The sequence below is a fragment of the Mesoplodon mirus genome (assembly GCF_964341445.2).
Source record: "Mesoplodon mirus genome assembly, chromosome: 3".
In the NCBI taxonomy this organism is placed as follows: Eukaryota; Metazoa; Chordata; class Mammalia; order Artiodactyla; family Ziphiidae; genus Mesoplodon; species Mesoplodon mirus.
Window position 1 is genome coordinate 134,801,439 of NC_138978.1, and position 27,900 is coordinate 134,829,338.

Consider the following 27,900-nt stretch of genomic DNA (forward strand, 5'->3'; position numbering starts at 1 on the left):
TCCTAAACCATTGTCTTGAAATACTTTCCTATCAGCTATGTTTTCTTTCCTCTTGCCTAGGTGAGATAGGAAGTCTAGGGAGGCCTGGCATGGAAGAAATGCCCTTTCTCCAGTGAGAATAGATCTGGAAAAGTCTTTTCCCCTGCAGTATAGTTCTGTGTTGTGGAGAAAGCTCTGAGCATATTTCACAATGACTATTCTTTCTCTCCTCCTTTGAAAGCCATGAGGGGTCTTTCTTGGGTCTTCATTATGGGGATCTAGTGGGATCCTAGAATTATAGCCCATGAAAGTGTGGTGCCTCCCCAGGACAAGTCCCTGCTGTTTCTCACTCTTCTGCTAGTCCATACTTAGCCCCAAGGTCTTTGTCAGAATTGTTATTTTAGTGTTTTACTAGCTAATGGATCTAACAACTCTCCTCAAAGTAAGTAAATCTTGGCTGTGTCCCTGGATGAGTCTGTCTCTGCAGACTTTGGGGTGGAGGTTTGTCCTTCAACTTCAGTTCTTTGATTGGTCCAAAAAAATTAGTTGATTTTCAGCTTGTCCAGCTTTTCCTTGTTGTAAGGATGAGAGTAACAACTTCTAAGTGCTTTGCTTGTCTCAGCTGAAACTAGAAGTCATTGTTTGAATTTTTAAGCACAGCGTATTCCACTGCATTGTGAGTCTCTTGAGGATGGACCTAGAGACAACATCATATTGACTTTTGTATCCATGGGATGAAACTAAGCATACAGTGAATAATTGTATGGATAACAGGATGGATATATGGACGTATAGATGGGCAAAGAAATGAAGACTCATAAATTGCTAAAACCTGGTATGAATCAATAATGGAGAAAAAGTTTAAAGGAAATAAGAAGGAGATATAATTTTATTAATTAATTATATAAGATAAGCCTAGGAAACAAATGCAGAATGAATAGTGAAAAGAATTAGAAGGGAGAGCACATTTAGGCAAATTGGAGATAAATTAAAGGACCTTTCTCTTCACCATGAGTCTAATATCCTTCAATGCCTAGTCTACACCAGGCTTTCTCAAAGCTTTCATTGGAAACTGGTGGATGTCTTTTTTTTTTCACTCATGCTCTATATAATAAGACTATTCATTTTATCTAAAATTCAGTATAATGCAGCACAACTCAAATTAATGCAAATTAAAGCAAGACACCTTTTATTCCATCAAATGAAGAATGAGGAAATAAATAGTAATGCCAAGTGGTTCACAAGTTTGCAGGGATACCAACACATTTACAACCTCCTGGTGAGAATTTAAATTGTATGCATTTCTGGAAATTAATTTTGTAGTATACAGAAACACTTTAAAAATATGTGTAACTTTTGACTTCATTACTTATTTCTAAGAATTTGTTCTATGAAATAATGTAGGATTCATTTATCTGTTTTTGCTAGTATACCTTTTAGTTGTTTGTAATATTCTGGAAAGTTAAGGCACTAATAAGAGAGCAGGCCAAAAAAATAAACAAACCAAAAAAAAAAGTTCCAACTCACATAGAACTTAAATGTTTATTGGAAAAGATTAATACTAAATAACAAATAGATAAACATGTAAAATTGTAAGTGGTAATGAGTGATATGCATATAATTAAATCAAAGTAAAATGGTGTGTAGTGAGTAAATCCTATGTTATTCTGTGTAGTCAGGTTATAGTACCCTGATGTGGTGGATTTCACCAGACATCAACTGGGGGAAGAAAGGAGGATGTTCAGCTCTCTGGAGGAAGAGTGCTGAGCATCTCAGGCAGAGAGAGCAGCAATTGCAAAGCCTCAAGGCATGAATGTGTGTGGTAAGTTTGAGGAAGAGTGAGGAGCTCTGTGTGCTAGAGCAGGATATGTGAAAGGGAGGAAGACAGAGAAGTAACTAGTGGCTAGATCATGCAGGATTTTTTTAAGGCCAAAGCAAGCACTTTGAACTCTATCCTGAGAAATATGAAAAATTATTGGAGGATTTTAGGAAGAGTGTCATGACCTGATTTACATTTATAAATAATCACTGTGGAAAAGAGCAGGGCATGAATAGAAACTCACTGAAATGTTGTTTCAGTGACTCAGTCAAAAGATGATACCAGATTGGACTGAAGTGGTGATGGCAGAAGTGGGTATTAAATAGGTAGATTCTGAGCTCATCAGGTAGAATCATCAGAATGTTCTCATAGGCTGGATGTGATGAATGGGAGAAAGACAGGTATCAAATACTGAAAATTACTGGCCAATATCATTGATGAACACAGATGGAAAAATCTCCCTCACCTATTTCTCTCCTTCTCTGCCCTCTGGCAATCACCTGTTTGTTCTCTGTATCTGTAACTCTGTTTATGTTTTGTTAAGATTGTTCTTTTATTCCATTGTGACGTCTTTGTCTGGTTTTGGTATCAGGATTATGCTTGCCTTGTAGGATGAGTTTTGAAGCATTCCTGCCTCTGAAATTTTTGGAAATAGTTTGAAAAGGATAGGGGTTAACTCTTTACATGTTTGGTAGAGTTCACCTGTAAAGCTGTCTGGTCCAGAACTTTTGTTTTGGGGAAGTTTTTATTTGTTCGTTTTGTTTTGTTTTGTTTTCCTGATTAATTTCATTACTGGTAATTAGTCTGTTCATATGTTCTGTTTCTTCCTGATAAGTCTTGGGAGATTTTACATTTTGAGGATGTTTTGTATTTTTGTGGTGTTGAGTGTAACTTCTTTTTCACCATTTCTGACTTTATTGATTCGAGCCCTCTTTTTTTCTTGATGAGTCTGCTAAAGGTTTATCAATTTTGTTTATCTTTCAAAGAATCATTCATCTTTTCTATTGTTGTGGTCTCTATTTCATTTATTTCTTCTCTGATCTTTATGATTTATTTCCTTCTACTAATGTAGGGGGTTTTTTGTTTGTTTTTTTTCTAGTTCTTTAGGTGTAAGGTTAGGTTGTTTGAGATTTTTCTTGTTTCATGAGGTAGGCTTGTATTACTATACACTTCCCTCTTTTTTTTTTTTTTTTGCAGTACACGAGCCTCTCACTGTTGTGGCCTCTCCCGTTGCAGAGCACAGGCTCTGGACACACAGTCTCAGTGGCCATGGCTCATGGGCCTAGCCACTCCGTGGCATGTGGGATCTTCCCGGACCGGGGCATGAACCCGTGTCCCCTGCATCGGCAGGCAGACTCTCAACCACTGCGCCACCAGGGAAGCCCCACACTTCCCTCTTATAACTGCTTTTGCTGTGTTCCATAGATTTTGGATCATTGTGTTTTTTATTTCATTTATCTCCAGGTATTTTTCTTATTTCTTCTTTGATTTCTTCAGTGATCCATTGGTTGTTAAATAGTATATTTTTTAGCATCCATGTTTGTGTTTTTTGCAGTTTTTTCTCTTATAGCTGACTTCTACTCATAGTGTTATGGTCGCAAAAGATGCTTGATATGATTTCAATTTTCTTAAATTTACTGAGACTTGTTTGATGGCCTAGCATGTTATCTATCTTGGAGAATGTTCCATGTGCACTTGAAAAGAGTGTGTATTCTGCTGCTTTTGGATGGAATGTTCTATATAGATCTATTAAGTCCTTTTATTCTAATGTGTCATTTTAGACCTTATTGATTTTCTGTCTGGATTATCTGTCCATTGATGTGCATGGGGTGTTAAAGTCCCCTAATTTTATTGTGTTCCTGTTAATTTCTCCTTTTGTGTCTGTTAATATTTGTTTTATGTATTTAGGTTCTCCTATGTTGGGTACATATATATTTCCAATTGTTACATCTTCTTCTTGGATCACTCCCTTGATCATTATGTAACATCCTTCTTTGTCTCTTGTTACAGTCGTTGTTTTAAAGACTATTTTGTCTGAAATAAGTATTGCTACCCTAGCTTTCTTTTGATATGCATTTGCATGGGGTAACTTTTTCCATCCCTTCACTTTCTGACTGTGTGTATCTGAAGTGAGTTTAGATCTGAAGTGAGTTTGCTTGTAGGTAGCATATATATGCACATGTACTCATTCAGCCACTCTATGTCTTTTGATTGCAGCATTTAGTCCACTTACATTTAAAGTAATTATTGATATGTATGTTTTTATTGACATTATGTTCATTGTTTTGATGTTGGGGGTGCCATTCCCTTCTGGCCTGCAAAATTTTTGCTAAAAATTCAGCTGATAGCCTTGCAGGAGTTCCCCTTGTGGGAGTTCCCTTGTATGTAACTTGTTGCTTTTCCCTTGCTACTCTTAATTATTCTCTCTTTATCTTTAATTTTTGCCATTTTAATTACAATGTGCCTTAGTGTGGTCCTCTTTGGTTTGATCCTGTTTGGGAGTCTCTGTGCTTCTGGACATGGATGTCTGTTTCCTTTTACAGGTTAGGGAAGTTTTCAGCTATTATGACTTTAAATCTGTTCTCTGCTCCTTTCTCTCTCTCTTCTCCCCCTTGAGAGCCCTATAATGAGAATGTCAGTATGCTGGATGTTGTCTCAGAGGTCTTTTAAACTGACCTCATTTCTACTTTTTTTTCTTTTTTCTGTTCAGCTTGAATATCTGTCTTCCAGCTTGCTGATCTGTTCCTCCCTATTATCTATCTACTGTTGATTCCTTCTAGTGTATTTTGCATTGCAGTTATTGTATTCTTCATCTCTGGTTCTTCTTCATATTTTCTAACTCTGTTAAAAAATTTCGATTTCTCACTCTATTCATTTAATCTTTTCTCAAGTTCTTTGAAAGTCTTTACAATCACTACCTTGAACTTTTTATCTGGTAGATTGCCTATTTCCACTTCACTTAGTTCTTCTGGGGCTTTATCTTGTTCCTTCATTTGGAACATATTCCTCTGTCACCTCATTTTGCCTAATTTATTGTTTTTGTGTATTTGGTAGGTTGGTTACATTTCCCAACCTCAGAGAAGTCACATTTTGTAGGAGACATCCTGTGCATCCCAGCAATGCACTCCTCTCTTATCACCAGCTCTATATGCTCTAAGGGTGCCTCCTATTTGGGCTGCATGGGTCCTTCTGTTGTAATGGGCTGACTACTGTGGGCTGTCTGGTGAGCATGGCTGGCACTGGTCTAGTTGGTTGCCAGGGCCTGCCTTGTGCACAGGCTGCCAGCCACTGGTTGGAGGGGCCAGGTCACAAGGCTGCTGGCTCTGGGGCCCCAGTTTTGTACCAGGGCTAGTGTTGGCCAACTGGTAGGTGGAACCAGGTTCTAGAGTTGATAGTTGCATGGCTGGGGGTCCTGGATCTAGTGCTGATCTGCTTGAGGGTGGGGCCAGTTCCTGATACAGCTGGCTGTGGCATTCAGTGTGTCCCAAAGCTGGTGTTGGCCCATTGGTAAGAAGGTCTGGATCCCAATATGGCTGGGGTTCCAAGATGTCTTGGAACTGGTCTTGGCCTGCTTTTGAGCACAGCCAGGACCCAAGGATTCTCAAGGCTGATGCCCTCCCACTGGTAGGTAAAATCAGGTCCTTGGGATAGTGCTAGCCCACTAATGGGTGAAGCTGGGTCCTGGGGTCTTGGACTGTAGGACGCTGAGGTCCTGGAGTTTTTTGGCCCACTAGTTGGTGGGGCTGAGCCCCAGGGGTCCTGGGTCTGGTGGGTGATCACTGTGGGTGATGGTGGTCCTAGGACTAGTGTCTGCCCACTGGTGGACAGAGCCAGGTCCCAAGGTCTCTGGCTGCAGGGCCCTGGGGGTCCTGGGGCTAGTGCTAGTGCATTGGTGTGAGGGGCCTGGTCCTGGGACCTCTGGTCAACGTTGCTGGGCAGTTGTGGACTTAGGAGGTCTTAAGGAAGCAAGCCTGCTTGTTTGGTGGGGCTGTGTCACTGCCTAGATAGTTGCTTGGACTGAGTTGTCCCAGTTCTGGTGCAGACAAGCTGGTGGGAGGGGTTGGGGCTGGTACTAATTAGCTAGAGGGAAGATTCTAAAATGGGGCTTACCAGCACCAGTGTCCATGTGATAGAACAAGTTCCCCACAATGGCTGCCACCATTGTCTGTGTCCCCAGGGTGAGCTCTAGTTGCCTCCTTCCTCTCCGGGAGGCTCTCCAAGATCAGCAGGTGGGTCCGCCCCAGGCTCCTGTCAAATTACTGCTTCTGCCCTGGGTCTAGAGCATGTGAGATTTTGTGTGCACCCTTTAAGAGTGATTCCCTATTTCCCACAGTCCTCTGGCTCTCCCAAAAGTAAGCCCCACTGGCCTTCACAGCCAAAGACTCTAGGGGCTTGTCTTCCCGGTGCAGAACCCCTGCACTGGGGAGCCCAATGTGGGACTCAGACCACTAGCTCCTTGGGGAGAACCTCTGCAACTGTAATTATCATGCCATTTGTGAGTAGCCCACCCAGGGGTGTGGGTCTTGACTATACTGGGTCTCACCCTCCTACCCATCTGTTGTTGTTCCTTCTTTATATCTTTAGTTGTAGAAGATATTTACTGCTAGCCTTCCCATTTTTTCTCATCAATAGTTTGTCTGTAAATAGTTGTAACTTGGGTGTGTCCATGGGAGGACATGAGCCTCAGGGTCCTCCTACTCCTACCATCTTGGCCACTCTTCTAGAATTTCTTGACTTGAATTCTGTCAATAGAGTCTTCTACTCTATATATTTTATTAGAATAATCTTATGAAACCATATACTTTTTAGAGGCTGATTAATTTCAATCCTTTAAAAATATCTGGTGTTTATAAATTCTGGCTTATTGTGCAGAAATAGAAAATAATTTTGTGGAGCGGTGTTAATCCTTTTACTAGCTCATCCATATTTCTTCTTTATGTTTCTGAACCTGCCTTATTGTTAGTGTTATGCAATAATCATAGTTTCAATATTTAAAATGAAAATTGTTGATGGAAGTTTGTGCTGATTTTAAAACATCAAAAAGAAAAATTATTTTAATACATCTCATTTTAATAAATTTACTTCCTCTAGGCTCCAAACTTTTTCTTTGCAAAAGAGTATCTCTATTGATTAGATCCATGGGATATATTGTGTATTAGAATTCTAGACGTCACTTGTTTGCAGGTTAACTTGTTTCCAACACACACATAAACCAGTATATAAACACAGAGAGAAGAAAAGAAAACTGATAAATACATGTACTTACACAAACTGGAATTTTTTTGCTTTGAATGTTGTAACGATTATTTAAACAGTTGCTGACATCAGTGCTGATATCCCACACTACACCCCCAGTTGAAGCAATGATTTCTGCAAAATAGAGACAAAAGGAAATTTTATCTTGTTTTGCTTAGAAATTTCATAATAACTGACTATTTCCATGATCCAAGGGTATAGCTTTGAAATTAGCTTTATACTTCATTATGGTTTAAATATCGTTAAGGAATAGTGATTTTTTAAAAAAGTAGTACCATGAGAGGGTAATATCAGAAGACTATGTGGCTTATTCTTTTTGTGTGTGTGTGTGTTAGTTTCTGCTTGATAACAAAGTGAATTGGCTATACATATACATATATCCCCATATCTCCTCCCTCTTGCATCTCCCTCCCACCCTCCCTATCCCACCCCTTTAGGTGGATACAAAGCACCAAGCTGAACTCCCTGTGCTGTGCAGCTGCTTCCCACTAGCTACCGATTTTACATTTGGTAGTATATGTATGTTCATTCCACTCTCTCACTTTGTCCCAGCTTCCCCTTCCCCCTCCCCATGTCCTCAGGTCCATTCTCTGCGTCTGCATCTTTATTCCTTTCCTGCCCTTAGGTTCTTCAGACCTTTTTTTTTTTTAAGTTTCCATATAGATATGTTGGCATACAGTATTTGTCTTTCTCTTTCTGACTTACTTCACTCTGTATGACAGACTCGAGGTCCATCTACCGCATTACAAATAACTCAATTTCGTTTCTTTTTATGGCTGAGTAATATTCCATTGTATATATGTGCCACATCTTCTTTATCCATTCATCTGTTGATGGACACTTAGGTTGCTTCTGTGTCCTGGCTATTGTAAATAGAGCTGCAACGAACATTGTGGTACATGAATCTTTTTGAATTATGGTTTTCTCAGGGTTGGTGGGAATGTAAATTGATATAGCCACTATGGAGAACAGTATGGAGGTTCCTTAAAAAACTAAAAATAGAACTACCATACGACCTAGCAATCCCACTATGTGGCTTATTCTTTAGGAGTGACATTTGATTTTCAAACCAAATGCATTTAGGACATTTTGTCACATGGCATGAATTACTGGGTATTTGTGTGCATTTTTACAACTAGCTTTTGAAAATATATAGATAGGACTTACATCAATCGAGTTTTTATCTATTTGGAATAAGTGTTACATTTGCTCTGTGCACACATCACTCAATTTACCATAGGATTGAGTTTTTAGCAACTGAAATTCAAATCTGCTATTGTATTTCATATTGTACATTTAAATTTATTGTTTGTATTTTTGGTGCAGGCACAATGGCAAGAGTATCTGAAGGAGAAAGAAATATATCTATTTCCATTTGATACAAAGAGGCAAAATAAATGTGGCAGCATCTCTGCCACAACTTCCAGCATGAGTGTTGATTGCACACCATGTCATAGAATCAGAGTTGGAAACAGTTTAGTGATCCACCCCTGCGTTTCCAGATGCCTACTTTAAGGTCCAGAGAAATGAGATAACTTAAGATACGCAGTCACAGAAACTAGACTATGATTGGAATTCAAATCCCATGACTTACAGTTGAGCATGTTTTTCCATGATATGCATGCATTCTTGTTAAGTAGCATGTGCTGTCTTTGATTTGAAGCAACATAAGCTACAGAAGCTCCCTGTCTTTAAAAAATTGAACTATAGTGGATTTACAATGTTTTATTAGTTTCAGGTGTACATCAAGGTGATTCCATTTTATATATATACTTTTTCAGATTCTTTTCCCTTATAGGTTATCACAAAGTATTGAGTATAGTTTTCTGTGCTATACAGTAGGTCCTTTCTGGTTATTTTTTTTATATATAGTAGTCCCTGTCTATTAAAGTTAGCTCAGTGTCTTACTTTCCTTCCAACTCATTCAGCCAGACTAACTGGTGGAAACTTTGCAGAATATATACTGAATTTTAGAGGGAATGTTGCTTTCCACTGTCATTTATTATTGCCTTGGCTCTTGTGATTGTTGTAGATTGCTTACACTATTCTTGAATAAACTCATTGTGAGTTTTCTCTCATCTGAATACTATTCTAGCACCTAATCACACATATAAATAAAATAGAATCTTGTTGAAGTGCAGCTCATTTTACACAATGATGGAACTACCAGTTATACAGAAGGATATACTATATCAGTGAAATGAACATGCTGATATCCTATAGTTACCAGATAACATAGATCTTAAACCAATTCTCCACACCAATATCACATAGGTCTTTCTCTCTCTTTTTAAAAATTTCAACATTATTCTTCATATTGAAATAATCACTTAAGGTGTCATACTTACTGATACTAGGCAACTAGACTTTTCTACCCTATGTGAGTGATAAGGGCCATTGATGTTTGATCCTGTTACTTTCAATACCAATTTTTTAATGAGTTAATTTTTTTGAGTCCTGGGAAAATATTATGCTTCCTTAAGAAATCCTCTCCATTCTGACTGTTGTTCCTGTGCTTCCTCTGTCACTGTTGTTTTTCAGCATTGCCATTCTTGGTGTGTCCTCATATCATTCCTCCCTGCCCCCAGCTCCTGAATTGTGGGAGTTCTCACTGATCTGTTGCATTTTCATCTTTCAGATTGTAAACCTGGTTTGCAGAATATGTTACCTTTGGAAATCTTTTCCTATAACTATGATACCAAATCTTTGGGATTTGGGTAGTGTTCTTTGCTGCCTAGGAATAAGTGTAAGTGTATTCCAGAGCAGATTCATCATCTATACACTAAAGATCCCAGTTTGATCACCTGGAAGACTTTAAATAGTGTTCAGTTAGAAGTGTTTAACGTGATCTGGAAGCCTAGATCAATACCAGCTACTAGTTTCCCCACTGGCTTTTGCACTAGACTAAGTGCTACTGAACATGTCCTTTCATAATATCAACTAACTGATAATAACTCACATTTTTGGAGCACTTCTATGTGGCTGGCCTTATTTTAAGTGCACTGCACATTTATCTCAATTGTTCCTCACAACAGACTTTTAACATCAGCATTTTATTATCTTTGTTTTACAGATGAGGACACTGAGGCCCAGAGAATGTGAGCCTTCTGCCCCATTCATACAGCTAGCACATGAGGGAGTCAGAGTTTGAACCCAAGTGGCTGGCTTGTACATCCTAGCTGCTTCACCCCACACTGTGCTCCTTTGTTTGGAAATATTATTTGCTTGCATTAATTACCTAGTGTAAGCTTCAAAGTTGGTATAAATTATGCTTCTGTTTTTATTTCTCCCAAATAGAATCTATTTTATCTTATCTAATCTATTTTACCATATTGTACACTTCTAAATCCTGATTTTTGATTGCTAAAAGGCAAGTGGCACTTCATTTTTCTATGTGGAAATGATTTTAAAAAAAGGGGAGGGAAGCCCCAATACTTAATTCTTTCACTAACTCTTACTATTGAGAAGATAGACCTACCTCAGAAATCCCTAACTGTAGTAATAGGTCACTTTTATTTGGCCTTGTTGGAAAAAAAGAAATCTTCTGTGTATGTGATTTTTCTACATGATTAATCTTACCTTGCAAATGCCTATTCTAAAAAAAAGTATAATATTTTGAAATATTTCTCTAATGACCACTTCCCTGTCTTCTTAGAGAATAACAAGTTTAACAAAATCTTTCCTTTATGACTCAGAATCATCATGATAAATGTCTGTTATTTTACTATTTAATAACTTACCTCTGTCTACTTTTTAGTTTTTCTTCCCTTGATATCATATCATCCGCTGTCATTTTTTTTTCTATTTTGAGTGGATTTCCTTCTAACATACTTCTCCCCGTAACACTAATCATATTTACTACATCACATATGCTGTGTTGATAATGAAACAATCACACTTGCTAATATATACACATAAAATAAAAGTAAAAATGCATGACAGGAATAAAAATATAAGATTTAGTGAAATTTTTTATTATTATTTCTTCACTCAGAGGCATTGTTCCATCACTGTGAAATTATAGGGTATATTTAGGAGGTGCTGAGATTACCCGCTGTGGGATCCCTGGATAAAGAAGATATTACTGAGTTCTGAAAATATGTTATAAATACAGAACTGAATATAGAAATATATATTTCTACATATGGAAATATAGAACTGAACACACAAGTCTCTTTTATAGTATGCTTTTTATCCTATTAACTTTCTGAAGTAGTTGTGATTCAAAAGCAAATTACGCCATGCAGAATTCCTTTTACTTTTAAAGGATTTTGATAATTCTGTTGTTTAAGGGTTTGAGGTGGAGTAATGTGATCAGTACATCAGGCTTAACAAAGCTACACTACTCTGTTCACATAGTAACAATTATTTAGAGATGCATTTTTACTTCTCGGTTTGTTCATGGCTTGAACATCCAAATGAAAAATAAACTGGAATCTTAATGGTAAGTTTATTGTTGAACTTTATCCAGTTGTGTGGGTGACATGGATAACACATGTGCAAGACGATTCATTCGTAATTATTTTGCTAAGAAGCATAATGTTGTGGGGCTATCTGGTGTGCCATTATTGGGAGGGTGATCTTGATAGACTACCCATTAGATTCTTTCAACACTTGGTTCCAAGACTGCCAGTGGTCCTCCAGCTTCTTATTAGATTAAGGCTATGCTGAGATTCAGGGGCAGCTGGATCATGGGGAAATGTAGCTCCGTGCTTATTACTCACAATAAACAATTCAACCTTGAGAAAACTATCCCAAGCCCACCCTAAAATCTCTTAGTGGCGTTTATGCCATTTATATCACTATTATCTTTTCCCATATAAAACACTTAGAACAGTCCCACCTCAAAAGCTTTAAAAGTATTTTGAAAAGATATTATGAACATCTAAATTATCTTGGCAGATCTTAAGCTGCTCATCATCACAACACAAGATAACTAGTTTTTTTGTGCAGTATATGTTTTTCATATTCCATATGTAATTTATTCATAAATTTACTTATTCACTCATTCAGGAAATACTGATTCAATAGCTACTTTTGCTACTGCTATGCTACATGTCAAGTTTATAGCCTTAAATGAGACAGAAAATTCATCCCGATGCCCTGATTTTCATCTAACCATTCATCCTGTCTTGGTCATGTTCTCTGGAGGTCCTGTGATAGAGCATGTAACTTGTCTAATCTCAATCTCTCTAGGTTACTGTTTGACCAATGACCTTGAAATCATTTTATAAGGTTTGTTAGAAGTTGAGTCCTCTTATATATTAAGTTAAATAGTTTGATTTGACCTCTACATAGAACTATGTGTGGGCCATGCAGAAACTAAATTTTGATCTTATTGATACCGCCACAAATGTACATCTATTGAATTCAAGCCATTTAAAAAACATATCAAAACCAATTTTCCTTATTAATAAAATTATGGAGCATGAGAATCTCTTGGAGGGTTGCAAAATGAAAATATATATCATTAAAGCAAACAAAAACGGAGTATTGTACCTCAAAAAAAAAGAGGTCGAGATTACTTGCTAATTCACTATTATTCTCTTCAGCAAGCATTTATGCAGACCTAATTATGGTAGTGTTATGTGAAGAAAACCTGCAGACATTCATCTTGCCCTCTAGAAATGTATGATTTATCATATAATTAGTATCTATTGAATACAGAAAAGTAAGAACTTGCTTATGTTCATTTGCTGCTGATTTTCTTTTCTGCAGCTTCCCTATATTTACTTACACTATGTTTTTCTAATCCTCATCAACACATTAGCACCTGTTTTTTGATGTTTCTTTGTTTTATTTTAGTCACACTCTTCCCTGTGCTTAGAGTTTAGAAACTCTTTACTATTAATCTTTCTGGGCATCTGTTCTCCTTTCTTGTATCTATACACTGAAAATTTCCTCATGTGCCATAATTCAATTTACCTTTCTGGAAAGTAGTGCTAATAATATTTTCCTAGGCCACAGACTTCTGGAATAAAATGAATAAAGATGGTTGTAACAAGCTAGGTGGGCCACCTGACTTTGAAATCCCCAAACAGATGTAATACATTGCTCTGCCCAGTGCTACCAGACAGGAACACCCAGGGATTCTGAACATGACCAAGGCTGTAAGCACCTGCTCATTATTATAGGCCAGCATTCTTCACAGATCCTCTTGCCATTTTAATTTTATAAATAATCCACATAAAGAAGACATAACTGGCTGATGCTATTTAGGACTGCCAGCTCCCCCACTCAGCCTAGTTGAAGGCAAATTTATGGAAGTGGATCTCCTGAAAATACTTTAAAGAAAAGTAAAAATCATTCAGTGTGTAAATGAAGAAGCACAATAGCTACCATCTGTTGAGTATCTACTATGCACAGGGTACTATTCCATCTTCTTCTTTACATATATTCTTATTTGATTTTCATACCAGCTCTGCAAGGTGGGTTTATTACCTTTATTAATGGATAGGAGAGTTACAGAGAATTTAAGTAACGAAAGCTAGTGAGTATCTCCAAAGGTTTTGTTCTTCCCACAATATCACACTACCTCCTGAGCTTTAATAAGAATCACAGAATATGTGGGTATATACTTATAAGCAGCTTAGACTTTAAGGAGATCTTGACTTTGAACTAAAAGGATGCGTAAGTGATGAAAAAAAATCCTCCTTTGCAGAAAAAGAACATTCTATGCAGGGAGAGACTTGATTGGGAGTGTGAACAAGATGACTGGGACGCTTAATAACAGTCTCTGGACACATGACAAAGAGGATGATTAGCAGTTGTTCTTTATTATTGACAAGACCAGTGGAGTGGAGGCCGGAGGTAGAAGAAGTTACCAATTAAAATATTTGCAAGATGCTAGATAATAATTTAAAAGGACACTGTAGTACCCCATCACAGGTAAAATTTAACAATTATCTTATTATCAGCCAATATAGGCATGGGAGTGTGGAGAGTAATTTACTGCATAAATTACAGTATTATGTTCTAACTATTTCCCAGACTACTGGGAAAATATAATGTTTTCATTGTCATATAAACCTCTACATAGTCCATATATAGAATACTGTATACAGAGTAGTAAAAGCTAGAACAGTCTGGCCAACCACAGACTGCAGGCTCACTTAGTGCAGCATAAATTTTTCTAGATGCCTTAACATTGCCTGTTAACATTGCCTCTAGTAATGATCCATATCATTAGAAAAATTGCTGATAGTATTGGATATTCATATTACAGGGCAGGGGGTGATGCAAGCAAGAACACTTTTTAAAGTTTAAAGTGCTATATAAATGCCAAATAGAATTGTTTGTTGAAGATTATTAACATATAGCAAAATATGTCCCATCTATAAAATGAAGGAACCAGATTCTGTGATTTCAGAAAAACCTTCAGTTTCAATGTTCCATAACTTTATGTTCTCATGGGCTGGTCGTCATGCACTGTTGGTCATTGCACAGTCACTATCAAGAAGCAGAGCCATCTTAGTACCTTATGTGAAAGAGCTGAAAGAAGAAGTACAAAAACAAGTTTTTCAGGATGCTGAGAATTCCAATGCAAGAATGTGTTCAAATGGAACAAGATAAAATTCTACATGGCTATAAGTCAACAGTTTTAAAGAGAGCTTTTATATGTGTTTTTTTGTTTGTTTATTTTCATGAAACAGTGGAGGCACTCCATTTGGGAACACTAATGGCTGCCCATGGCTACTTCTTTCCAATCTCGGATCATGTCCTCACACTCAAGGATGATGGCACCTTTTACCGGTTCCAAGTAAGTTTAATAAAAATATTCTTTAACAGTAAAAACAAGCCTGCATTTTCATTGTTTTTACAAAAATTTTGAAAATTATGACTTATTTTACTTTGACTTAAGCTAGTTAGAATCTAATGATTTGTGAAAGCTAAATTGTGTGATGATCTAAATTATATTTTATATAAAATGTTTGAGAAAAATTCAGAGTGACAATGGAATTCAGGAAGATGAGAGAGTTCATCTGTAAGTAACATTTATTTGCTAGGAAGGAAGCTGAGAGATTAACTAACTTTGTTACACTCTGGACCCTGCGTGATCCAGAGCCATCTACAGTCCAAGCAAATAGTCATGGGAACGCTTGAAACTCCAGGATAGAATTTAGCTAATAAATACATATCCTCTGCATGTCTGAGACCTACAAGTCTATGAAGACTGACATGCATGATGCTTTGCGTGCATATACTCATCTGAGACAGGAAGCCACCTTAGATAACTTATAAACTGACAAGAGTCATTCTAGGTCATTTTCAAATGAGATACCTATAAAGAATAATCTTTCAGGAAATGATTGTGGACTCTAATTTCAGTTATTGAGCATTCAGTTGACACTTGAGTTTACAGTGGTTTACCTGAAGTGTATGCTACATTTCATTAGACATTATGGTTCATTAGTAACTGACTGGAAGATTCCAGCCCAAAAAATTAAGGCACATAAAATGCCAGAGTTCAAACTCTAGCTCTAGGTATTTTCAGAGGATTCTCCCCATCGTCCAACTTTTAGACATTGGAGCATTCTTCTCACTAGCTCTGAATGATTAGATGTTCTATATCTAAATAAAGTGACTTAGATGCCTAAGGACTTGCTTGGACTTTGCAATTGAAAACAGAGGGAATATGTTTTAAAAAAATTGTTCTCAAAGATCATTGTCCTCCTAGAAAACTCTCACTGCCACTTCCTTAGGGCACATCTATCGAAGGCAAATAATCATAGGACTTTCTGCACTGAATAGCTAGTAAATAAAGCAATCTCCTGAAACTGTGATACTGACCTAAGTATTCAAGCAATTTAAATTAGTTGAATCACTTAATTTTAAAAGGCTTTAAAATAATGAAGCTTTATCCTTTATAGAGTTAAATTTAAAGTAATGGTAGCTTAAAACAGCTTATTATTAAGTTAGAGTAACTTGTGGTCCTAAAGTTAGCATTTTAATAAATAGAAATTATTAGTGATTAGCAAACAAATTATGTATGTGTTACTAACACTTTTTGATTCTTTAAAAGGAGTTACTTTGCTATTGCAGTATTACATTTTCCGTAAAATTTTATTTTCTTATACAAGTTTTTCATATGCAGACTCTAAGTAAATGTTAGGCCTAAAAAATTCTTACAAATTCTAAATGAAATGTATTTTTTTAACAAAAATACCAACTTTTATCCATCTTCGCTATCAATATTACAAGTAAAATCATCTGTGTATAAAATAATATATTTATAAGGGAAGCACTGAATATAGTCTATCTGTTGACAATTATCTAATTCAAACATTTCCCTCAAAACAAACTAGCTGAGACATGGCCTAAAATTAGTTGTGATGTCTTGAATTAGTATAATTTACAACCTTTAACTCTGCTTTTGTCATTCCCAGACTGAAGTTAGTAGGCAGACAAGGTTTTATTGTCATGCTCATGAATCAAAGATGAGCAAAGCTGGGAATGGATCACCCTGCATTCTGCAGAAAAGGAGAGACTGTTTTTAAAGAACTTTACAACAAAGCAAGGGAATGAGTGCAAATGATAAACTAATTACATCACTACTAGGTATAGGCAGAAGATTATCAAGTTCAATATCCCTAAATGGATGATAGATGATAGATAATCTTTTAAATTACATGAATTAATGTTAAATATTAAATGTTAAATATTTTAATGACACATCCACATTCAAAATAGGATAGAAACATGACATATTTATAAATCTAATAACCATACAATCTAAAACCCAAGGTTTTAAAAACAAACAAAAGAAACCCCAGAAAATTCAGGGATAATTTAATTCCTGCTACAGTGTCTACCAAGGCATTAATTAGTTTATATTTTAACAGCTCTAATAACAGAAAATACATTATTGTTCAAGGTGTTTACTTCCATTTTTGTGTTGGTTCCAAGCAGCATTAAGTTCTTTATTACATTGAATTGAAATTCAACTCCATGGAAGGATTTTAAAAATCATGGGTTAAAATAGGAAACTTGCAATATTGTGTTTACAATTGCTCCACTGAATGATTGAGATTCTAACCATCATTAGGAATATGAAGAAGCTTTGGGGCATGAGTTTGAGGCAAACAGAACTCTTACTTTAATTTCACTGGTATGCTGCAGTAAATGTGTCTCAATTTTTCAATCATATGATTTTTGTATTTACTGTAAACTTGCAATTGTCTAATTTATCCTCCTTAGCTAACTGAAATTGAGTTCTGACATGATTATCCAGGTCACTTTCATGACTTTCATCACATTAGTATAGGTGCCAAAGATTACCGAGCGATGGCTAGACAGTTTTGGATCTGTTTTATCACGGCTAAAGAAGCAAACTCTGAAAAGCAAAGAAACTCATACATTAGAATGTCCTAAAGCCTAGTTTGACTGTGGAAGTAAATTTTTTTTTTTTTTTTTTTTTTCCCGTACGCGGGCCTCTCACTGTTGTGGCCTCTCCCGTTGCGGAGCACAGGCTCCGGATGCGCAGGCTCAGCGGCCATGGCTCACGGGCCCAGCCGCTCCGCGGCATATGGGATCCTCCCAGACCGGGGCACGAACGCGTATCCCCTGCATCGGCAGGCGGACTCTCAACCACTGCACCACCAGGGAGGCCCGGAAGTAAATTTTTAAATTCCAACTATAAGGGTTTGTGTTTTAAATTTTCTTTTACTATAAGTCAAAATATTTTTCCTAGAAAAAAAATCTTGCAATATTAGTGAAGAGTGTTGGTTTTGTACATTTTCCACATAATATCACAGGATAAAATAGCTTCATTCATTTATTTTTACAGTCAGGAAATTTTCACTAAAGTAAATGATAGAAAAATAAAGAAAAATTATAAGAATGCTATTGAAAACATTCCTTGTGGTTTTGAGAAAAAATGTATGTGTCTGACCAGTCTGTCTAGAGTATATATTTTTAGAGTTAGATAAATAGATATGCATACACATGTGTGCACGTACACACACACACACACACACACACACACACACACACCCCTCCCAAAATAAAGAAGCAACCCAAAGGGAATAATGCATTCTATGAGAAATCTCAAAAGCTAGCAGCCCACATGAAAGGAATTTTTAACTACTTTGTTTCTCTATGGTTCTCCTAGAGTAGTGACCCAGTTTTACTCTCAGACTAGGTTAAGTGGATTCATTTGCCAAGGAGGGGGTGCTGTATAAAGCCTTGATATCCCCCTTTATCTAGTGCTTCAACTTTTTTACCCTCTAAATGTATTCTGTCACTTTGTTCATATATATACAAAATTAATATTAGTAGCCTTCTTTATAATACTGGAGCAATTCCCAAGAAAGCATAGAGGATAAATCAAATCCCCTGGGAGTCCTAAACAGTTTGGAAGGGCTCTCTCCCAGAGATTCAAACAGTTCTCCCAATTACCATTTTCCCCTCCTTGAGAATCCCTCTCTAGAAGGCAGAATTATCAAACAGGTAATCAGAGATTACCCTAAATATGCTTGTTACACACAGATTGTTAATATAATTAACTAATAAATATAATTAAGCCCACAAGGCTGATGTCTGTAGTCACTGTTCCATTGAATCCCAGAGCCATCATCATCCAAGGAAACAGTTTGAAAGAGTAGACTGGTGGTGATGGAGTATCCTCGGGGTCTAGAGCCAAGCATGTCCAGCCATCAGGGCTAGAAAAGCCCTATCAGAAAATATAACATGCTGATGATAATAATTGGGTTTTCTTGATCAGACATTTTCTTTGTACTTTCATCAATCAGTTTCCAGAATTTCACAGAATCATGTATCTGTATGTTGTTAAGCAATCAACTAAGATATTAGTTTAAAAAAAATCATCTCTGACTTGTGCAGTTTAAAAATTTAGAGTAATAAGTGTCTCTATCAAGAAATATTTTTTAAAGTGAGGGGGAAAAGTTGTTTTAATCTAGCTAGATAATGTTGAGAGCTGCATTTTATAATTAATAGAACCAAGCAAATGATTGCCAAATCTTAAGGAAAGATTTTGACGGTTGAGCTTTTGGATCTACTGAGGGCAATGATGAAATACATAAATCATAAAAAACAATTTGCTAAATTTAAACATATCTCATCATGAGTCTTCCTGAATATAATACTTTGCTTTCAGTCTTTGTGTATTAACACTTTTTATTTGAATAATGCAATCAGTCCTTTTACCTTTTTGTCAGATGACATACAATTGTAGCAAATGTACACTGTTTTAAATATCTGCTGGTGCTGCACCTATTTGGAAGCTGAACAATTGCTTAGCAAAATAAATGTAAAAGAAAAACCTTACAATACCTCTCTGAGTACTTTTTCTGGATAATAAAACATACATTGTTAGCAAATTATTCTATTTAATTGCTGAAGATAAACACAGCTCATAAACAAGGAACCCCACTAATTCTTTATGTGTCTAACCTAAGTTCCACTTCTTTTCATTCCACAGACACCCTATTTTTGGCCATCAAATTGTTGGGAGCCAGAAAACACAGACTATGGTCAGTGCAATATCTCCTCATTTTATTATTGACAACTAGTGTGTATGGATGAACCCATGCTTGCATTTTATTATTTGTCACTGAGAAAAGAAAACCACAGTTTTCAGTATGGGACTAATATTTCTAACATTGAATTTATGAATGGCCTTCTTTGGAAAGTCACCAAACGTGGTGGCAGCTTATTCCATGTTATAGTGCCCCCTGTGACTATTAAAAAATTACTTTCTTCTGAATAGATGAAAGACCTATAAACAAGCTTAAAATGGTTATTATTACTATTTTTCTGTACCACCTTAGTCTACTAGAAAGACTAACAATGGGTCTCAGAGAGCCAGAGTTTTAGTTCACCTCTCCTATTTAGCTATGATTTGTGGTAAATCCCTTGCCTTTCCCAGACTCCATTTTTCTCACTATTATTTGAGGCATCCTATGATTCTATAAGCAGAAGGTTTTGTTAAACATGAAAGACCAAATGCAAGCAAAAGAAAAGATACAATAGGAAATTTACTCATAGTGAATCAACTTCAGTCAACTTAGAATGAACTCAGTTCAACAACCATGATTTTAGTTAAGCTCTTCAAGGAAATAGGCCCCTTATAAGTGCTCGTCTTCTTACATCTTCCTGAAGGCTACAGTTTTCAAAAATAATATTGTATGTATGGTTTTTAAATGTCATTTCTACAAGTATTCATTGAGGATTTGTTCCAATGCAAAGTGTTATAATAGGTGCTCGGATAACAAGGAGACTCTGACTTTATCTACACTGTTGAGTAACTCATAGGCTAGACGAGAAAAGGGAATTATACAGAAGGAGTTGCTATGAAGTGCTGAGTGAATATAATAGTGGTATGTGTAAAATATATGGAAGTTTAAAAGAATAAGAGAGTGACTTTGAGGGTTTCCAGAGTGATTTCACAAAAGAACTGAGGGCATCTTAGTTGGATTTTAAAGGAGGGGAGACTTTTCAGGAAACAAGGCAGAGAAGGCATTTGAGGCAGAGTGCCAGCATGTTCAAAGACAGAAACTTCACAGCAATCTGGCTTTTGTCAGCTCCTGGAGAGACGTTTTGTAAGAAAACCATAGGAAAGCCCATGGAGTCATCCCTCATTTTTGTCATTTCAGAAAGTTGAATTTCATAGTTCATCCAAGGGTGGTCAGGTGCCAACCAAAGATTCAAACTAACATAATTTATGGAAGACAATCTGAAAACCAGAATACTGAACCATTAATAGAGAGAATAGATGATTCCTTTCCAGTAGTGGGAATGTTGATTTTTTTTCATCCAGGGTACACATTCTTCAAAACTGATGCACTTGGAGAAAGAAGTTAATTAAAAAAAAAAAAAAAAAAAAAAAAAAAAAACCCTGCCGATTTGTGGATCTGAGTTGGAGAACTTTGTGATGTATTTTGTCCAACCTGGGATGATACCTGGGAATTATTTCACCAAAGAGTATGAAGTTCTAGTGGAGAAAATACCTGGACACCTGAGAAGGAGCTCATGGAGAAAAACCCAGGTGTTGGAGGCAGACAGACCTGACCACAGATACTGCCACAGTGATGTACCACATGCTAACTGTGTGACTTTGGGCAAGCATGTAACATCTCTGAGCCTCAGTCTGCTCACTTTTCAAGGAGAAATAATAATATTGACTTTCTAAAATTGTTGAAATAACCCAAATTAATATGCCTAAAAAAAACTGGATTCGCTTTTCAGATTAGCTTGCTCCTCTCATACTTAATAAATCAAAATTGTTTTCGGTCGTCGTCATTATTGTCTGACAGATAAACTGCCTCTGTTCCTTACAGAAAAGCAAATTCTTATTCTTAATGTTCTCTCAGTCCATATTTTGTGTTTTACATAAATATGTTAGTGTTCCCAGTTGCAGTTCATATTTCAACACTTCACAGTAGATTAATGTTTCTGTGGTAAGGCCAAGAAAATGGCATGGCTTACACAGAAAATCATTTACAGAACATCCCTCAAAGTCAGTCATCTCAAAATTATTAATGTCATTCAGTTTAACATTAGCTATTATTGGTGTCCATTTCAAAGGGAATCATCTTCTAAACTTTCTTCTGAAACCTGGAGAGCCTGCAATTTTTAACTAAAAATAAGCATAGTCTTTACTATTCTATTTGTTTCCCCCCCTGAATAAACATATACCTGTTTATGTCTCATTTGCTTGGATTATATACAAGTGAAGAATAAATATATTCAATAAAAAGTTATAGAAAAAATGAAAGGAAGTGAAATGATAATGATCTCAGACACTGTTCCACTCCTACAGGCAATGATGCTTTGTTTTCTATGATTTTTCTTTTTAGGTACAAGTATAGAAGCAATTCAAATTATCCAACTTCGAATTTTCTACCACCATTTACATAAAGAACATTTATAAAGTGTGAACACTTGCTTATAAAGAGGATGTTGATACTGTGATGTAGTTGGATGTGAGGCCCAATAGAAATAATAGTGATTACTTAGGCTGTTTATTCTGAGACAGCTTGGGGCAGACAGGAGTTTATTGCTTAAAGCAGGTTTAAAGAATGGTTTCTTATATTCTGTTAGTATCTAATGTCTATTTCCATCACCAATTCAAACTTACTAGGAAGCCTCTGCAGAACATAAACCTCTTAGGTCAGTTTATGTGGAGAAACACTTTTCCATGGTTACCTTGGTTTTGTAGAAAAATAGAATATGTTGATCATGTTTAATGACTAAGACAAGGCAATATGGACTAAAGGGCTATGAAAAAACACAGTACTTTGAAAATAAAGTTGTGTGAGATTTCTGGTATTTTTTCACCCAAGTACAAAAAAATATTCCAATCCAAGCCAATTAAAATGGAGTCGGGAATGGACTTCTCAGGTGTATTTGCATAAGAATCATCTAGTATAAAAGGATTGCAATAAGGGCTGGAGGCCAAGACATGAGGAAGTTTAAGAGAACTGTGATAAGAAGTAGAGACAGTAGTGGTGGTAGCAAACTAAAACAGAAGCAAGAGACAGGAAGTTCACTGATATCTCTAAGCACACACATTGAAGTTCCTACAGATGATCACATATTGACTAATGTCTTTCGTCTGGCTCCTTTTGAGGGTTAAATCTCCAATGTTCATATAGAACTTGAACCCCAAGAAATCAAAATTTCCAATAAAGACAGGAGCTGACCCTATACTTGTATGACTCACGTCACTCACTTCACCCAAATCCTAGCCCTGTTGGAGCATATCTTTATTGAATAATTTTATATTTTGTTAATTGTAGATTTTTTTGCGGTTTTATTTTTTCATATATTACATTAAAGTATTATTTTTCTTGATTAGTGAGTTTTTTGGCACTCCCTTGACTTTCGCCCCCTAGGCAAGTGCCATACTCATCTCATCCTAGGGCCAACTGAGACCAACATATGACAATTGCAGAAAGTCAGAAGTGTTCTCAACATAAGGACCTTTTAACAATGCAAATTGTCCAGAACTTGCATTATCTTGTAGGATGATGGTTGTGCCTCAGAAAACATTCAACCAAAGGCCTGTATTTTCTCCAGGATGTTGTGAGGTCTTTCAGGCCTAGGGAGAGAGACTCCACTTACTGACCCTAAGAACTAGACATCACTAAGTTCCACCTGTGAAAACCATGCTGAAATAATATTAGAGTTCTGGTTGGCCAATCATAGCAATTGTATGCTGACATAAAATAATCACAGCAGCTTTGAGATAAATAGTAATTTTTTCCTTCAGGGACAGATTTTAAGTTGGTTAGTTAACATTGGTATAAAGATTGCTATAACCAAATACTGCATTTTGGGGATGGATGACAAGGAATTTATGATTAATTAGAGAGATTGAATACACAATAAATCAATGAACTTTAAAATAACTGCATGAGCAAAATCAAGTTAATAGCATATATAACTTCATGTCTGTGTCTTAAATCTTAGTTGACAAAATACCAATGCCTTAAATCTTTGTATATTAATAATTCCATAATATATAATATTGAAAAACTAAGAATTCAAGATTTGGGGGAAAATAGAAGAACTTCACTTTTCTAAAAATTAGTTTGTTTCTTGACCTAAGACACTGAAACGCTTTCCAAAATATTCATCCTGTTAATAAAATTGTGTGGTGTAGTATGGTTCCTACTTCATTCTCTTTGGCACTTAAGTTTTACGTTGTTTGTTTCATAAGACCTTTAATAGAGCCTCTACATTTCTATGTAATAGTCCTACATAGAACACCTAAAACTTTTGCTGTTCACTTTTGATGACTCTGTCCCTGTTATGTCTATTTTTGAAGTAGGTGTTAGTGGCTCCTAAAACCATGTTTTAGAGAAGAATTTTTTAAATTTCTATTTTTGGAACAGATTTAAGTATACAAAAAATTGAACAGAAAGTAGGAGAATTCCCCTAAACCACCTCAGTACCACCCACACTCTTTCCTATTATTAATATGTCACATTAGTGTACTAAATTTGCTACAATTGATGATCCAATGTTGAAACATTATTATTAACTAAAGTCCATAGTTTACATGAGAGTTCACTCTTTGTATTGTGCATTCTGTGGGTTTTGACAAATGTATAATGACATGTATCTACCATTGCCCTAAAATTTCCCAGCGTTCTACCTGTTCATCTCTCCCTCTCTCCTCCTGAACCCCTGTCAACCACTGCTATTTTTACTATCTCCTTAGCTTTCCCTTTTTCAGAATGTTATTAGTTGGAATCACACAGAATGGAGCCTTTTCAGATTAGCTTTATTCACTTTAGTTCCTTCTGAGTCTTTGAATAAAGTTGAAGAACATCTTGTATGTCCATTTGTTCCAGCACCATTTGTTGAAAGCACTATCCTTTCTCCATTGAATTGCCTTTGATCCTTTGTCAAATATTGGTTGACTATATTTATGTGGGGCTACTGCTATTCTGTTCCATTGATCTATTTCCATTGATCTATCCTTTCTCTAATACAGCACTTTCCTGATTACTATAGATTTATACTGTGTCTTGAAATTGGATAATGTCAGTCCTCTAAATTTGTACTTCTCCTTCAATATTATGTTATATATTCTAGGTATTTTGCTTTCCAAAAACTGTAGGATCAGTTTTTCAATACCTGAAAAATAACCTGCTGGAATTTGGGATTGCAGATCAAATTAGAAATAACTGATATCTTGACAATATTGAGTCTTCCTATCCATGTACATGGATTATCTTTCCATTTATTTCTTCTTTGGTATTTTTCATCAGAATTTGGACTTTTAATAAAGATCTAGTACTCATTTTGTTAAATTTATACCCAAGTACTTTTTCTTTTTATTTAGTACACTTTACAGTTGTGTGCTAATGTAAATGGCATCATATTTTTAATTTCAAATTCCAATTACTCATTACTGATTTATAGAAAAGCAAATTTTATAACATTAACATGCTATAATCACTTTTTAGTTCTAAGAGTTTTTTAGTTGTTTCTTTGGATTTTCTATACAGACAAATATCTGTCATCTGTGAGCAAAGACAATTTTCTATTTTCCTTTCCAAACTATATACCTTTAATTCCTTTTTTCTTGTCTTATGGCATTAGCTAGAATGTCTTGTAAGATGTTGAATAGGAGTGGTGCAAGGGGACATCCTTGCTTTGTTCCTCACCTTAACAGTAATGCATCTAGTTTCTAACCATTTATTATCATGTTAGCTCTAGGTTTTTTGTAGATGTTCTTTATCAAGTTGAGGGAGTTTCCTCTCCAATCCTAGTTTTTTGAGAGTTTTATTTACTTATTTGTTTTTGTTTGTTTATAATCAGTACTATATTTCCTCAAATACTTTCTTTGCATTTATTGACATGATCATATGGTTTTTCTTCTTTATTCTGTTGATATGATGGGTTACCTTAATTGACTTTTAGTCAGCCAGTCTTTCATAACAAGAATAAATCTCACTTGGCTATGGTGTATAATTCTTTTTATACATTGTTGGATGTGATTTGCTAATATTTTATTGGGGATCTTTTTAAAATTGAAGTATAGATGATTTACAGTGTTTTCATGTGTACAGCAAAGTGATTCAATTACATACACATGTATATATATATATATATATATATATACACATATATTCTTTTTCAGATTCTTTTCCATATTACGTTTTTACAAGATATTGAATGTGGTTCCCAGTACTATACAGTAACACTTGTTGTTTACCTGTTTTATATATAGTAGTGTGCACCTGTTAATCCTCAATTCCTAATTTATCCCTCCCCCCCCCATTGGAGATCTTTGCATTTATGTTCATGAGAACATTGATATGTGGTTTTCCATTCTTGTAATGCCTTTTTAGGTTTTGGTATTAGGATAATACTGGCCGCATAGAGTAAGTTAGGAAGTATTCCTTCTTCTATTTTCTGGGAGCAATTGTGGAGAATTGGTATTATTTCTTCCATTTTAATGTTTGGTAGAATTCACCAGTGAAACCACATTAGCTTTGTGCTTTCTGTTTTGGTAGGTTATCAATTACTGATTAAATTTCTTTATTTGATGTAAGCCTGTTCATATCTTTTTCTCCTTGTGTCAGTATTGGTAGATTGTGTCTTTCAAAAAATTGGCCTGTTTTATCTAGGTTTATCTGTTTATCAAACCTGTGAGCTAGAGTTGTTTATAATATCCCTTTATTATCTTTTTTAAATCAATGGAATCAGTAGTGAGAGCCCTTCTTTTATTTCTTATGTCAGTAATTTGTGTTTTCTCTTGTTTCTTTTAGTTTGGCTAGAGGTTTATTAATATTGATCTCTTCAAAGAACCAGCTTTTGGTTTTGTTGAATTACTTTATTGGTTTCCTGTTTTCAAGTTCATGACTTCTTTTTTTTTTTTTTTTTTTAGTTCATTGATTTCTGCTCTAAAATTTTAGTATTTCTTTTCTTCAGCTTACCTTGGATTTAATATTTTCTTTTTCTTTTTTTTGTTTTCTATGCTGGAAGCTTAGGTAATTGATTTTAGATCTTTATTCTTTTCTAATATATGTATTCAATGCTATAAGTTTCCCTCTAAGCACAGCTTTCACTGCATCACAGATTTTGGTTAAGTTGTATTTTTATTGCCATTTAGTCAAAAATATTTTCAATTTCTCTTGGGATTTCTTTGACTATATGTTATTTACACGTGTGCTGTTTAATAACAGGCATTTGAGGGCTTTCTAACTGTGTTTCTGTTATAATTTCTGGCTTAATTCCATTGATGTCTGAGAGTATGCTTTGTATGATTTCTATTTTTAATAATTTGTTAAAGTGTGTTTTATGGCCTAGAATGTGGTCCACTTTGGTGCATTACCTGGGAACTTGAGAAGGTTGCATATTCAGCTTTTGTTGGATGAAGTATTTTATAAATGTCAACTAGATCCAGTTGATTGATGGTGCTATTCTGTTCAACTATGTCTTCACCGATTTTTCTGCCCAGTGGATCTGTCAATTACAGATAGATGTGTGTTGAATTCTTCAATTATAATAGTTATTTGTCTATTTTTCCTTAAGTCTCTCACTTTTTGCCTCCAGTATTTTGATGTTCTGTTGTTAAGAGCATAAACATTAAGGATTTTTATGTCTTCATGAGAATTAACTCCTTTATCATGTAATGCCCCTATTTATTCCTAATAATTTTTTTCTGCAGTCTACTTTGTCTGAAATTAATTTAGCTACTCTTGTTTTCTCTTTATTAGTGTTAACATGACATGTCTTTCCTCCCCTTTATTTATAATCTGTGTCTTTATATTTAAAGTGGGTTTCTTATAGACAGCACATAATTAGATCCAGTTTTTAGTACACTCTGACAGTCTTTGTCTTTTAATTATTATATTTAGACCATTCCCACAAGAAGTGATTATTATTATTGTTGGATTAATATATATCATATTTGTAACTGTTTTCTATTCATTTCCCTTTTTCTTTGTCTTCCTTTATTTTTATCTTTTTTCTTCCACCCTTTTTCTGCCTTCCCTGATTTTAATTGAGCATTTTATGATTCAATTTTCTCTCATGTCTAAGTATATCAATTATACTTCTTTTTACATTTTTAAGATTGCTCTAGAGTTTTAAATGAAAATTTGATGTAATTATTAGCCTTTCTCCTCTATATGTAAGGTGTTCTCTCCTACTCCCACCCCAGCTTTGTCCAAGGTTTTCTCTTTGTCTTTGGTTTTCTGCATTTAGAATATGATATATATAGGTATAGTGTTTTTGGTATTAATCATGCTTGGTGTTATATGAGTTTCCTGGATCTGTGGTTTTAATGTCTATTGGTTTCCTGGGGCTACCATAACAAAATGCCACTGACTACGTGGCTTAAACAACAACAAAAAATTTTTTTTCTC

General features: G+C 35.6%; 1 protein-coding gene across 2 annotated transcripts in view; it reads left to right on the forward strand.

Moving 5' to 3' along the window:
* The window catches only part of RGS7 (regulator of G protein signaling 7), a gene marked incomplete at its 5' end in the record, with an annotated part of 632,276 nt that overhangs the window by 472,357 nt on the left and 132,019 nt on the right, over positions 1-27,900 (forward strand). The window contains 2 exons of one of the 2 annotated variants that reach the window (XM_082612717.1): positions 14,707-14,813; positions 19,494-19,545. In XM_082612717.1, coding sequence (XP_082468843.1) covers positions 14,707-14,813; positions 19,494-19,545 — 159 coding nt within the window. Of the gene's footprint in view, positions 1-14,706; positions 14,814-19,493; positions 19,546-27,900 lie in introns of those variants that run through there. The other variant, XM_082612718.1, reaches the window with a different exon arrangement.